This window comes from Lathamus discolor, chromosome 2 (assembly GCF_037157495.1).
Source record: "Lathamus discolor isolate bLatDis1 chromosome 2, bLatDis1.hap1, whole genome shotgun sequence".
Classification (NCBI taxonomy): Eukaryota; Metazoa; Chordata; class Aves; order Psittaciformes; family Psittacidae; genus Lathamus; species Lathamus discolor.
The window spans coordinates 87,925,929-87,939,450 of record NC_088885.1 but is presented as its reverse complement, the minus strand read 5'-3'; the positions used below and the strand labels follow the sequence as shown (position 1 = coordinate 87,939,450).

The 13,522-nt window shown below is 37.7% G+C and overlaps 1 protein-coding gene across 1 annotated transcript in view; it reads right to left on the bottom strand.

The window, feature by feature from the left end:
- Window positions 1-13,522, bottom strand: part of ABCA13 (ATP binding cassette subfamily A member 13) — a 180,505-nt gene that overhangs the window by 38,879 nt on the left and 128,104 nt on the right. The window contains exons 50-54 of the mRNA XM_065669310.1: window positions 11,225-11,340; window positions 7,036-7,192; window positions 5,936-6,189; window positions 3,336-3,525; window positions 1,845-1,954 (exon numbers count right to left, since the gene is read on the bottom strand). Coding sequence (XP_065525382.1) covers window positions 1,845-1,954; window positions 3,336-3,525; window positions 5,936-6,189; window positions 7,036-7,192; window positions 11,225-11,340 — 827 coding nt within the window. The remainder of the gene's footprint in view (window positions 1-1,844; window positions 1,955-3,335; window positions 3,526-5,935; window positions 6,190-7,035; window positions 7,193-11,224; window positions 11,341-13,522) is intronic.

The window sequence follows — 13,522 nt, the reverse complement described above, 5'->3', positions numbered from 1 at the left end:
AAGATGTTTTAGGTTTAACTTCCCAAAATTTTCCTTTGCAATTCAACATGAGCTTTTTAAAAAGCTCATCTTCCATTTCTAGTCCCTGTGTTGTCCAAAGGTGCAAAAGCTGTCCTGTGAAATTCAAGGCTGTTTTCAGTGCACTTGTCTCATAGAGACACTTCTGACTTAATTTTAAATTCAGTTAAATGATTACAACAGCAATCAGGAAAAGGTACATATGGTTTTGTCTGGGGATTTTTGGAGGGGGTTTGGGGCTTGGGGTTTTTTTTTAAACCAGGAACATTCAAGCATGGTTATGTAAGGAAACAGGAACTGTTATGAATTAAGGATATTCTGCAAGGAGTTATATAAGTAAGGTTATCCAATATTTATAATAATAATTTTGCATTCTCATTTCATTATTTGTTCATGAAGAATGCATCAGGAAGGATCCATCAGATAATAGTATCTTGTCCTTTCAGGGTCACAGAAGACAAAACTTGTATTCTTTTCAGTCAAACCCAACAGACTTGCAATCTACATTTAAGAAGCTGCCCAAATTATTCATCAGGAATCACTATCAGAGGTAATGGCTGAATGGAAGATGCTTCATGATATACATTTTAAACAAAGAAATCTAGATCTGCTGACCAGAAAATGGTTTGCAGCTGTGACCAGCAGCTGCTTTCTTCAGCTGTCTCTCCTCTCTTCCTATGCCAGGAATACCAGGCTTTTGAGCACACTATTGCAGTGATAAAGAGGACCTCTTACCATATAATCCACCTTCCTCCATTTATCTCAGGTGTAAATATAAACCAATTCACTTCAAAGTCCCTGGGATGAGTAACTTTAGTCATTCCTCAACTGTTGAGGGGTTCTTTAGACCTGTTATCATTATAATATCACCTGTGGAAGAGTCAACGCAGTTGGCCCCTACTGATTTTCAGTAACTGAGCAACACAGGGCACCATGATCTGCTTAACAGCAGTTGACAAAATATGAGGCAAGGAAAAAGTCAGGAATGACATAAATATTTTCTCCTGTCCTTTAAACTCTTTGCTGCCTCAAGTTTACCTACTGTGTAAATGAAGCTCTTATTGAGGTTGCCTTCACAAGTTAGTGATACATTTTAAGAATTTAGGGATATGGGATTTTACTCTCAATTCAACCACTTCAAACACATAAAAATCCATAACCTAGATTGACACTACAATAATGCAGGATGATAATTAGTGTTGTCCAGGGTATTTTTGACATTTAGATGCAAATCTCTAAGAACTAGGAACTTTACTTCCCCTCCAGTTTTGCTAGGAAAAATGGTAAAGGTTGGTCACACCTAACCCAGAAAGTCCATTATTTACTTACCACTCCATCAAAATTAGCCTCAATAGCACCAACAGTACCTCCTATATTTACAGAGCATATTGATCAAGTAATTAATGAGTTTGAAGGACATGAGTGTCAGAAAACATTTTAAAATTATCCACTTGAACCACTGCTCATCAGCCTAAGCTTGGAAACCTTTCAGTGCATCACTAATGTGGGGGATACATGTCCATGCATCTGGACATACTGTATGCTAAGATTTTTGTTACAATTTTAAAAAGCTGTATGTTAAGGCTTCCTAAAGCCTATTCATTTGCTTCCAGACAAGTTTATTCTTAATTAACAGACCTGTCAGGTGGAATTAAATGATGCTAGAATGCTTTCCAGCAGAGACTTAGCAGCAATAAAGCTATATATATTTGAAAGGGAACAAAACAGTTCCTTAGAGTACAGTACAAAGGACTGAAGACATACCGAGTCTTTGATTGTTGGCATTATCAATTAACACTATTTTGATCAAACCCTGTGTTATTTACCCTGTAGGAGTCCTGATAACAGCACGTCCTGCGGATGGGATGATATCTCCAGTCAGCATCTTAAATGTTGTGCTTTTCCCAGCTCCATTTGTTCCCAGGAGTCCAAAACACTAAACAGAGATCAAAATTTGAAATAAATAAATAAATAAATAAATAAATAAATAATAAATAAAAGGGAGCAAAAGCTATCAATCTGCTATACTGAAAGAAATAAGTAATATTAATTCTTCAAGTTTCTCCCTGTTTCATATTTCTTATCATAAGTCTGTAAGACACTGTATATAGAGATATTGTGTCTGCAAATTCCCTTTCCCATGGAAAACCAGTTTTCAAAAATAATCTCATGCATATAATCATTTGATTACCCTCTAATTCCTAAAAGTGACTTATTTAGGATACTAGTCCTCCACTTAAAAACCTGCTCAGTAAATAAATGCATCATTTATCCGTATTATTAGTTCTAGATTTGAACCTGAGGATCTCAAGTCCTATTTGAGGGCCCAGACTACCAGTCCATAGAGTATTTTTCAGTTTCTCATGAGTGGCTTCACTCTATACAAGTGAAAGAACATCAAACAGCCAAGACAGAAACTGACTCTGAACAGTTATTTTAGGCCCCAGCTGCAGTGAATACATGTTTAAGCTAGGACAGGACCATATTAAGTCTACATATAGCACTTCATAACTTTCAAAATACTTGTTTCATGAACTTTCCTATTGATAAATAGGATGTAAACGGCAGTCACATCCTCCTGGTTACTTCAGTTAACTAACAACTGATATCTAACCGGCAGGATGTCACTGGACCTAGGCTGGTTACCATGCACCAGTATCTCATATCTTTGAATTTGCAATTAGCAACCACAAAGTCTTTCTTTTAATAGTATTTCTGAAATAAATATCTGCAATTCTTAAAAGCATCAAAATCATGAAAAAAGAACCAAAACCCAACCCAAACAAGTAAATGCTGTTCTGAAATCTTTAGAATTACCATATTCAGTGCTAAATTTCAGTTTATTAAAATAGCATATTACTATATTGTGCTGTCTTAGATTTGGCTGAGATAGAGTTAATTTTCTTCCTAGTAGTTGTATTAAAACATACTGTGATGATATTTGCCTTAGTGACAAATTCAGGATTCAGTCCACAGTTTACAATTGAGCTAGGTACATTTTGCATTCTCTTTGGATATTGAACTGCTATGCTACCTACTTGTTAGCTTATAAAACCGTAACTTAGTGAAGATAAGCAAGAAGGAAAATTAAGACTGACGAATGTATAACACCCCCCCCCCCAAGTGAACAGTTGCTTCTTAAACACCACCAGAGCTTCTGCTTTTATACAGCTATTGATTTTCAGAAATTGCTACAATTGAAACTGCTCTGCTGCTATCTGCAGATCATTGATTATAGACATCCTGGGTGCGTGTGAACAATAGCTCAGAATGAAGTGCTATTTTCTGAAAGGAAAGAATAAAAGAACCCTCTTTACCTCTCCCCTTGGTATTCCTAAGCTTATGCTTTCCACAGCTGTGTTCTTCTTGAAACCTCCATAACACTTCCTGAGGTTGTACAGAAGAAGGATATCATTACCAGTTCTTCCACCAAAGAGTCGCTGTCTCTCCATTTCTACGTCAATATCTTCTGAAGGCATCACCATGCTGTTAGATGAACAATGATCCCTAAAACAGAAGATGGTAACAAATTACTCATGGTAAATTGGACACTGATGTACTCTGGATAATTCTGGTTTATTTTCCTGTTTGCAATCCATTAAATCTCTCAAATCTCAGCAGAATACAAAGGAGATAGCAAATACCTTGTATCTTTTCTGCTGTTTTCACTAATTTAGGTACACTATATTATCAGAATTATTTATATAGCCGTGGAGGGCAGGGGGGCCCAAGACTGTTGGTTGATATTCAAGGATCACCTGCTACAAGCTCAGGAGTGCTGCATCCCAACTAGAAGGAAGTGCAGCAGGAGGGCCAGGAGACCTCCCTGGATGGATAAGGAGCTGCTGAGGAAAATTCAGAGGAAAATTCAAAGGAAAAAAGAGGCTTATAAAAAGTGGAAGCAAGGACAGGCGGCCTGGGTAGAGTACCGGGATGTTGTCTGAGAAGCTAGGGACCAGGTTAGGAAAGCTAAGGCCCGGTTAGAATCAAACATGGCTAGGATGTTAAGGATAACAGGAAGGGATTCTACAGGTACATAGCAAACAAAAAACAGAATAGGGACAACATAGGTCCCCTGAGGAAGCTCTCAGGAGAACTGGATACACAGGATTTGAAGAAGGCTGAGGTTCTGAATGACTTCTTTGCCTCGGTCTTCACTGGCAAAGGCTCTGACTGCACCACCCAAGTCTTAGAAGGTAGATGCAGGGACTGTGAGAATGAAGACCTTGGTCCCACTGTGGGAGAGGATCTGGTTCGAGACCATCTTCAAAATCTGAACGCGCACAAGTCCATGGGACCTGATGGAATCCATCCACGGGTCCTGAAGGAGCTGGCGAATGAAGTTGCTAAGCCATTGGCCATCATATTTGAAAAATCATGGCAGTCAGGTGAAGTTCCCAACGACTGGAAAAAGGGAAATATAAGCCCCATTTTCAAGAAGGGGAAAATGGAAGACCCGGGGAATTACAGACCAGTCAGTCTCACCTCTGTGCCTGGCAAAATCTTGGAACAGATTCTCCTTGAAGGCATGCTAAGGCACATGAAAAACAACAAGGTGCTTGGTGACAGCCAGCATGGCTTCACTAAAGGGAAATCCTGCCTGACCAATTTGATGGCCTTCTATGATGGGGCTACAGAATTGATGGACAGGGGTAAAGCAGTTGATGTCATCTACCTGGACTTGTGCAAAGTGTTTGACACTGTTGTACACGACATCCTTCTCTCTAAATTGGAGAGACATCAATTTGATGGATGGACCACTCGGTGGATAAAGAACTGGCAGGATGGCCGCACACAAAGAGTTGTGGTCAATGGCTCAATGTCCGGCTGGAGACCAGGAACGAGTGGTGTCCCTCAGGGATCGGTGTTGGGACCGGTCTTGTTTAACATCTTTGTTGCTGACATGGACAGTGGGATTGAGTGCGCCCTCAGCAAGTTTGCCGATGACACCAAGCAGTGTGGTCTGGTTGATACGCTGGAGGGAAGGGATGCCATCCAGAGGGAACTTGACATGCTCGTGAGGTGGGCTGATGCCAACCTTATGAAGTTCAACCATGACAAGTGCAAGGTCCTACACCTAGGTCGGAGCAATCCCAGGCACAGCTACAGACTGGGCAGAGAAGAGATTCAGAGCAGCTCTGTGGAGAAGGACTTGGGCGTGTTGGTCGATGAGAAAATGAACATGAGCCGGCAGTGTGCGCTCGCAGCCCAGGAAGCCAACCGTATCCTGGGCTGCATCAAAAGGAGTGTGACCAGCAGGTCGAAGGAGGTGATCCTGCCCCTCTACTCTGCTCTTGTGAGACCTCACCTGGAGTATTGTGTGCAGTTCTGGTGTCCTCAACATAAAAAGGACACGGAACTGTTGGAACAAGTCCAGAGGAGGGCCATGAGGATGATCACGGGACTGGAGCATCTCCTATATGAAGATAGGCTGAAAAAGTTGGGGCTGTTCAGCCTGGAGAAGAGAAGGCTGCGTGGAGACCTCATAGCAGCCTTCCAGTACCTGAAGGGGGCCTATAGGGATGCTGGGGAGGGACTCTTCGTCAGGGACTGTAGTGACAGGACAAGGGGTAACTGGTTAAAACTTAAACAGGGGAAGTTTAGATTGGATATAAGGAGGAAATTCTTTCCTGTTAAGGTGGTGAGGACTGGAAAGGGTTGCCCAGGGAGGTTGTGAGTGCTCCATCCCTGGCAATGTTCAAGGCCAGGTTGGATGAAGCCTTGGGTGAGATGGTTTAGTGTGAGGAGTCCCTGCCCATGGCAGGGGGGTTGGAACTTGATGATCTTGAGGTCCTTTCCAACCCTAACTATTCTATGATTCTACGATTCTATGTTCAGGTGTTCAAAGTAATCCACTCTTTTTTTTCTTTAAAAATTAGGCATTGTCCACTATGGCAGAATACAGATAGTAACACACCTTGGTTTCTGGAGAAGATCCCAATGAAGAAAAAGTCGTAAAAGAAGGAATAGTGTTCCCTGCAGAGTCATTTCCACAAAAATCCAGCCCAAGAAATTCATCTCAAAGGGGCTCACATATGAATCTATTCCAAAACTGCTGGTCAGGTCAAACTTGATCTGATTGTACGAAAGTTCTATTAAGCCCTGGCCTAAGCAGAATTGTGGGAATACGATGAACACCCACTTGAGGATACTGTAGATGTTCTGCAAACTCTGTATTAAGATTCAACAAGAGATGGGGGAAGGAAACAAAATTAGTTTTCACCAATAACTTATTAAGCACACTTACAAAGCTAGATACAGCATTCAAATCTCATTCAAAGTGAACTGATTTTGAAAGAGCATATTGTGAACTATTTTGGGTCAAGGTTCATTTATTTTAGACTGCCTAGGGCCAGAGGATTCTAATCTTAGTGAGGTTCACAGATAGTAAGAAAACGTAATCATTTTATTTTCTTAAAATTTTAATATTTGAATACCATTAATTCTAAATTACGAACTTAAACTCAAGTCTTTTCCATCAAATTGCTTAATTACCATTATGAATAATGAAAATTACATACATGGAGTAAAAATCCATATTACTATTCATAGAGTGCATTGCAGATCCTAGGAATATGCAGCTTCTCTCTTATGTCAATATTATTCAAACACATTTTATAACGCATATAATCTATTTAATGGACCAGAACAGCTCCTATTATATGCCAATTACAGCTTAATGGTCTGGAAAATGTCAAGGTTTCAATTAACACTGTTTTTCCATTATTACAGCATGTTTGGTTTGGGTTCGGTTTTTTGTTGGGTTTTTTGTTTGTTTGTTTTGGTGGGTTTTGTTTTTTTTTGTTATAGACACGTTAAAATTCAAGATGGCAACAAGCAATACAGTATACACTAGGATAGGAAAATCACAAATTTTTAAAGCACATGTTTTTCTACTGAAAAAAATTCTTGTCTATGCATGTGTATAAATACATATGCATACACAAACACACACGCATGAATGTGTGTGCATATATCTTACTTACGAGTAACGTAAAGCAAAGGGTTTATACTGACCTGCGCTCTGGAAATTATAGCTAACAAACGAGGTAAGAGAGTCACAAGCATGGTACACAGGCCAAATACAAAATTTAAGGAGATGTAAGAAATAAAAGCTACATCTGAACTTGAGAAGAATCGGGATACAAGATACATCCATGGCAAAGTTGCATATCTGAAAGGTTAAAGAAACAGAATTATTGCAAATAAATGATTGGTTTACCTCACCAAAAAAAAAAAAAAAAAAAAGGCAGTTCCAACACTAGTCAAAAAAAGGAATTACTCCTTATTTTTAAAATAAGCAAAAACTTTTTTGACCAAATGAGAAATAAGCACAAATTTGGGTTATTTTTTTTTATCAAATCATCTTATGATTCTATAGATGTACACATAGCTGCTGCCATGTGATGAGCAGATATGATCTATTTTTGCATATATTGACTGCATATCTTTTTTTTCACTGTTCTAGGAAGATCACAATACCACTTCCTGAATGACTGCAAAACCAGACATCTTAACAAGCCTCTACACAGAGACTGATTTAAAACCTAGTATTTGAAGTTTAAATCATGAATGCTGAGGAATCAGCTTCTCTTAAAACCTTTTTCCTAGTAAGGAAAAAGAACAAAACAAAGAAGGAGAGAGTGACAGTGTTACCTGAGAACTGAAATTTGCCAGAGATTATGTAAACATTTTTGTTACCTAAACCAGGTTGTCAGCTAGTAGAGTAGTAGCCACCAAAAATGAGTGCATAGTTACTTCATAGCACAATGATGATAAAACAGTATTGTTTATGGCTACATGATTTTCAACACAAATCTTTAAAGAAGGAGGGAAGTCACCCTCCATGCTGGCAAGCCAAATGATGCTTGTCCAAAGTGGAGTGGTCATATTTTTTATAAAAAGTAAGATATGTCTAGCCAGTCTAAGAAGAATGCCCAGGCAATTTGATAAGCATGAATATCATGTAAAGGAAGTTTATTTTCCATTTAACATAGTGCAAGACAAACATACCTATCAAAGAACAAGTATATAGACTGCAGGATGATAGGCATCAGCATAAACCATTCCATGATGTTGAGTATATATGCTCTATATATACATATAGTTGTATATATAAATACTTCTTATATAGTATTAATATATGTATATATAATTGTTTAATAGTGAGCTCAATGCAAGAGAAACTAGCCAAATATCTGTGAATTTACTTCTTCGTTGTTTTAAACAGTAGATTATAAGCCTTTTAAATTCAGTATTGTGTGATTTGTAGATGATTTTTTTTTTTTTTATCTAAAAACACCATAATACTTTTCCTTAAGAAACAAATGTTCAAATCCTGATGTGAAATAATAATGATCTTACCCTTGGTTTACAGGAAGATAAAGGTTAAATGACTTAGTGTTTTGGTCTCAAATGTAGACAGTAAGTATTCAAGATCACACGATACTTTTCAGCATCCTGTTGCCAGTCATAATCACACAGTCTTTTCTTCCCTTCAGGCAGATGCCAAAATTACTGTTCTAAGTTTTGCTCTGAATTATAATACCATAAATAGAAGACAAGTCCAACTTTGGAAAAAGCACAGGAAATAGACATGATTTAAAGTGCTGTTACTCTGTGGTAAATGAAAGCAAAATTTGGTTTGTTTGCCTATAGCTGCTAAGAAATGAGTAAGACTTTCAGAATACTAAAGTTGTATGATGTTCAAATGCAGCCTTTAAGTTAGCTGCCAGTCATGCCTACATTTCTATCGTAACCTTCTTTTCCTTCAGCTTCAGCTGTAATTTGCTATTTTGTAAGTATCAAAGAGCATTTCAGACAAAACTGCTTAAGTAGTTGCCCTATAAAACACTTCTGCTATCAGCTAAAAGAGGAGAAAAATGCAGCTTAGAAAAGAGACTATTGTATTTTTAGAGGAAATCAGTTTTAAAGTAGCACACTAGGAAATAGTTGATTATTCTTTTGAGCACACCTTTCTGGAACATAGTTTAACTTTTTTGTATAACTGGGCTATTTTGTACCATTTTTGTACCAGATCAGAAATTTTGTACAAGATCACCCTGATGAGAAAAAATAAAATTTTTAAAACAAAAAATGTATTATGGAATGCAAATAAGTAAGAATTATATGTACAGTACTGGGATAGGATAAAATGACCACAATAGGTTTCATCACATTTACTTAGGCTGAGTAAAGGGTATAATGGGAAGCGTGGCAACTGAAATTTATCAGTGTCCATGAGACATGTTAAATTTACTGACTGCTATTGTATCTTTAATACATGTTAATACACATTGAATACATAGACCTTCTTGTTAAAAGTCACTATAACTTCTGCTATGTCAGCCAGAGCTGAACAGTACAGGAGGGATTATGCTGAGATGATTAAATTGCATCTGCAGTCAACAAAAAAAATTCCTGGAAGGCAGTCCACCTTTTCAGTCAATGCACTTTACCTCAACATTTTGATTAAAACAACACCAGCATAACCCTTAGCACCTGGGATTTAGTAGCATGCTGTGGGAAGGCCCAAAAGCTAAAGCACACCACAGAAAACATGTCATGACCTTAGCAGACTTACAACTATGTACTGTATGGTTCATTTGCTGTTCAACTAAGATCTTTATAGATATTCTTATGCTAGGGTCACAGCAGCTGGATTACAAAAAGGATTCAACAACTGTAAAGGTAATAAAAACGAGTGTTAGTAGTGTGAAGTCTTTCCACAAAGGCCGATAAGAATTTCTACCTTTAATTTGCAGAAAACAATTGGTAGTAGTGCAAAATGAAGGAGAAGGAAGATGAGAGTAATACAGAGAGAAAAGTATGAACTTTGAATGTTTCATTTGACTTATTTGTGAGATCCCGGCACCGTGACTTCTAGAATATTACATACAAGTCTGACCGCTCATGCCCAGGAAAAATGAGCTCAAACTGCAGTTTTAAGGAAAATTAGAATAATCCAGGGAATGAGAAGGGCTTTTTACAAGAGAGGACTTAGCTTGTTTGGGCTTACAAAAGATGTTCCATGAGGGAGAGTTATAAGGTATGATTCCAAGTACACTTAGGCTGGGATTTCAAAGAATACATCTAGCTATGGAGATATTGAAACAGTTTTCAAAAGAAAAAAAAAAAAAAAAAAAAGGAGTTGCTGTTGGTGTGAGATCTTGAAAACAGTTTCAAGATGAAATACAGTAAGTATGGGGTCTTCAAAGTGTTTATCTGAGACTCTTCCTGGAATGCAACGTGTTTTGACCTTGCAGAAGTTACTTTCTGCTTTTCTTCCCTATCATTCTCTCATGGAGCTGTTATATTTCATTATCTAAACATCTGTCTTGTAAGATATGCATTCCCACCTACAAAGACACCAACATTTAATTGCTTGAGGTAAGGGAGAAACTTCTCAGAATGCATATCCCGCAACTACTCATCTTTTCTCACATCATCTGGAACTACACAGAGGAAAAGTTAAAAGAACAAAGTAGACAACTATTTTCATTGAGCCCAGGGCTCGACAGCTCTATCTCTACAGAGAAATAAATCCTCTGTTTAAGCAGTTATTTTAACATTTTATAACCGTTTTTTTCTTCACATGAAAATAAGGAAGAGGGTGATATGGGATAATTTTCCTCTCTTACACTATTCTGGAGACAAATCTCCAGATAGCCCAATACTCCACATAGGACAGACTTCTCATTGGAAATATAAATTCCTGGAGCTATGTAAAATTACAGGTTTACAGAAAACGGGTAGAACTGTAATAAAAGACAGCCACTTCTTACCTTTTTGTTAGTATTCTGCACAGCAAAGCACTGAAATTCTGACCTGCTTATGTTACTATTCCCTCATTATGTTACTATTCCCTCATTTTCTGGAAGATAACATACAACCGATTTCTAACAACAAATGACTGTTATGCAGGCTAAGTATTTTCTGAGACATTTCAAGTCCTTTTTTATTATTATTATTTTTCCTTTCTTTTTTTTTCTTTCTTTTTTCAAATGTGTGAACAAATCTCCTTTCACTTTCCCTGTAGAACTTTCAAACTCATGTTCCAACCTGCACTCTTGCTATCTGCTTCTGAATCGTAATCATTTCAAAGGAGGGAAAATCATGCATCCAGCAGCAGGTGCAAACCAAATCTGAAGATTTCTCCTTGTTTCTTACAAGCTATAATTCCGTAGTAGCATTTCCAATCACATACCCAAAGAGTATCAGCAGGAGAACAGTGGCTGCCAAGTTCTTTCGGAAAGTGAAGGCTGATAGCTGGAAGGCGCTAATAACACCGACACACAGGGTGACTGGAACCATGTAAAAGAGCTAGAAACAGAAGAAAAAAGGCACTTAGCAGGTGAGCATCTTTTACTGGTCTTTTTTAACTAACATAGAAGTACTCTACAATTTAACAGTTCCAGATTTGCAATATAATTACACTATAAATAAGGAAGAATTAGACAGAAAAGCTCTGAGATTTCATAGTCCACACTTGCTGTGAAACAGCCTCTCACACATCATATACACATGAAACAGCCTGACAAAATAAAATCTGACTACAGAATATTCCTCTTAATTCCATTTCTATTGACCTTTCCAATACATCCATTTAACAAGCTAACTCTTCCAGACAATGAGTCCATACAGGACTGTTGCTCCAAAACTTCAAATTATACTGTGAATACGGAGTCTTGGATTCAGAAATAGCAGTTTCACTGATTGGTGCTTCAGCCATAGGAGAATAGTAAGGATACAATTTTAAAAAATACTTTAATGAAGGTCCATGTGTGCTGATGAAGTAAATGACAAGTTTTAATAGGAACAGACATAATATTTAGAAAAGTTACAATCATTACACAAGGGAACACAGTTTCTCTATTTAGTCTCTCGACATAGTGGTGAGCAAATAGTTTGGCGGGGGGGGGCAGATGTGATTTGTACAGGGGATTCATATCTCAGTATTCAAAAGAGATGGGTTCTGCTTGAACCTAGCAATGGCAAGGTGTGAAAATCTGTGCTCAGTTCAGTTCTCAGTGTCTGTCTCCTTGTGCACTGAAGCTGAGCTCATTAGAGCAGTGGTTGCCTCCATTTGTACAATATTTAAATTGATAATAATATAACTAAGATTCTGAGATGCAACTGCAATAGAGGCAAAAAATATCAAGGTCTAGCTAAATACTTAGTGTAGAACAACATTCTTACTCTTAAAATTGGGCTTTCATACTGAAGTACAATGCAAATCTGTTCAATTAAACCAGAAGGCATCATTACTTTGCCAATGGGAAGACAGACATTTTTCTCAAGAGAAAGGCAATGGAATGACATGTAGATAGATGTAATATTCTCATCTTGCTCACACTGTACCTTATCCAGTACCATATACAAATGTCATACCACTCTGTAGATGTAGGTTTCAGTTATTTTGGAGCTGTTTAAAAAAATATGGTAGAGAAGTCACAAAACATCTGAGTCCCTATATGTTTCATCAGACCAGGGACTTTTTTTCCCAGAAATAAATGGGTAATGTTAAACATTAAATTCTATTAGAAATCTTACCTGAAAACGTAGTGTGTTATAAAAGTTGGGCTTGCACAGACAAAATAACCTTAATATTGCCCCTTAAGTGATGCAAGCTTAATCTGAGCAAAATGTCTCCGTTTATCAAGACATTTTCTTGGCACTTGTACGTCTTCCATTTGTTGGAACATAGCAAAGAATACCATTCACATCTATAAATACAGTAAGAACAGCCTGATCCTCATGACAGCCATTTCATAAATCAAATATTTCTGCAAGTTTAATAAAGATTATGCTACCAATAATACAGGACACAGCCTGTAATAGTTAAAATATGTAGAGGAATTTCAAATTTGACAGTTCATATATTCATGTGTTAGTGTCCCTAAATGATCAGCAGCACAATTAGCATTTAAAGTAGCATCTGTTCTTTCCCAGATCATGATTGATCATGCAGTACTGTGCTGAATTTGAGAGAACATTTTGAAAGGAAGAGATTGGCAGAAAATAATGAGGAGTTGACTTTGTTGCACAAGGAGAAACTGCATGATGAAGGACTGTTTTAAACCAAGCCCTCTTATCTAAAATGGCAGAAAAAGGAATACAAAGATCGACCAGCCAAGTAAATAACATTTGGAGAAATGTGTTCCTACTTTGAGCTTGCTGAAGTGTGAACATCCTGATTTCAAGCACGGATGGGTGAAGCTCTAATGTTTGAGATTTATAACAGTCTGAATGAGAACAGAGTATTCCAAAAATCCCTGTTTTTGACCAGGCTAGTTCATATTTGCATTGCTTGTGCTAGATTCCAGCCCTTCCATGACTCATGTGTGTTAAGCAAGGTGCAGAATGTTTATGTCCCTTCACTGGGCCAAAAAGCTTTTTACTTTTGAATAATCCAGGTGACTCCAATTGTTCACTATTGCCCCTGAAACCAATCTCCCCATCTAAAACAGTTTGAGACATGAACAATCAACTAATGGCACTCTAG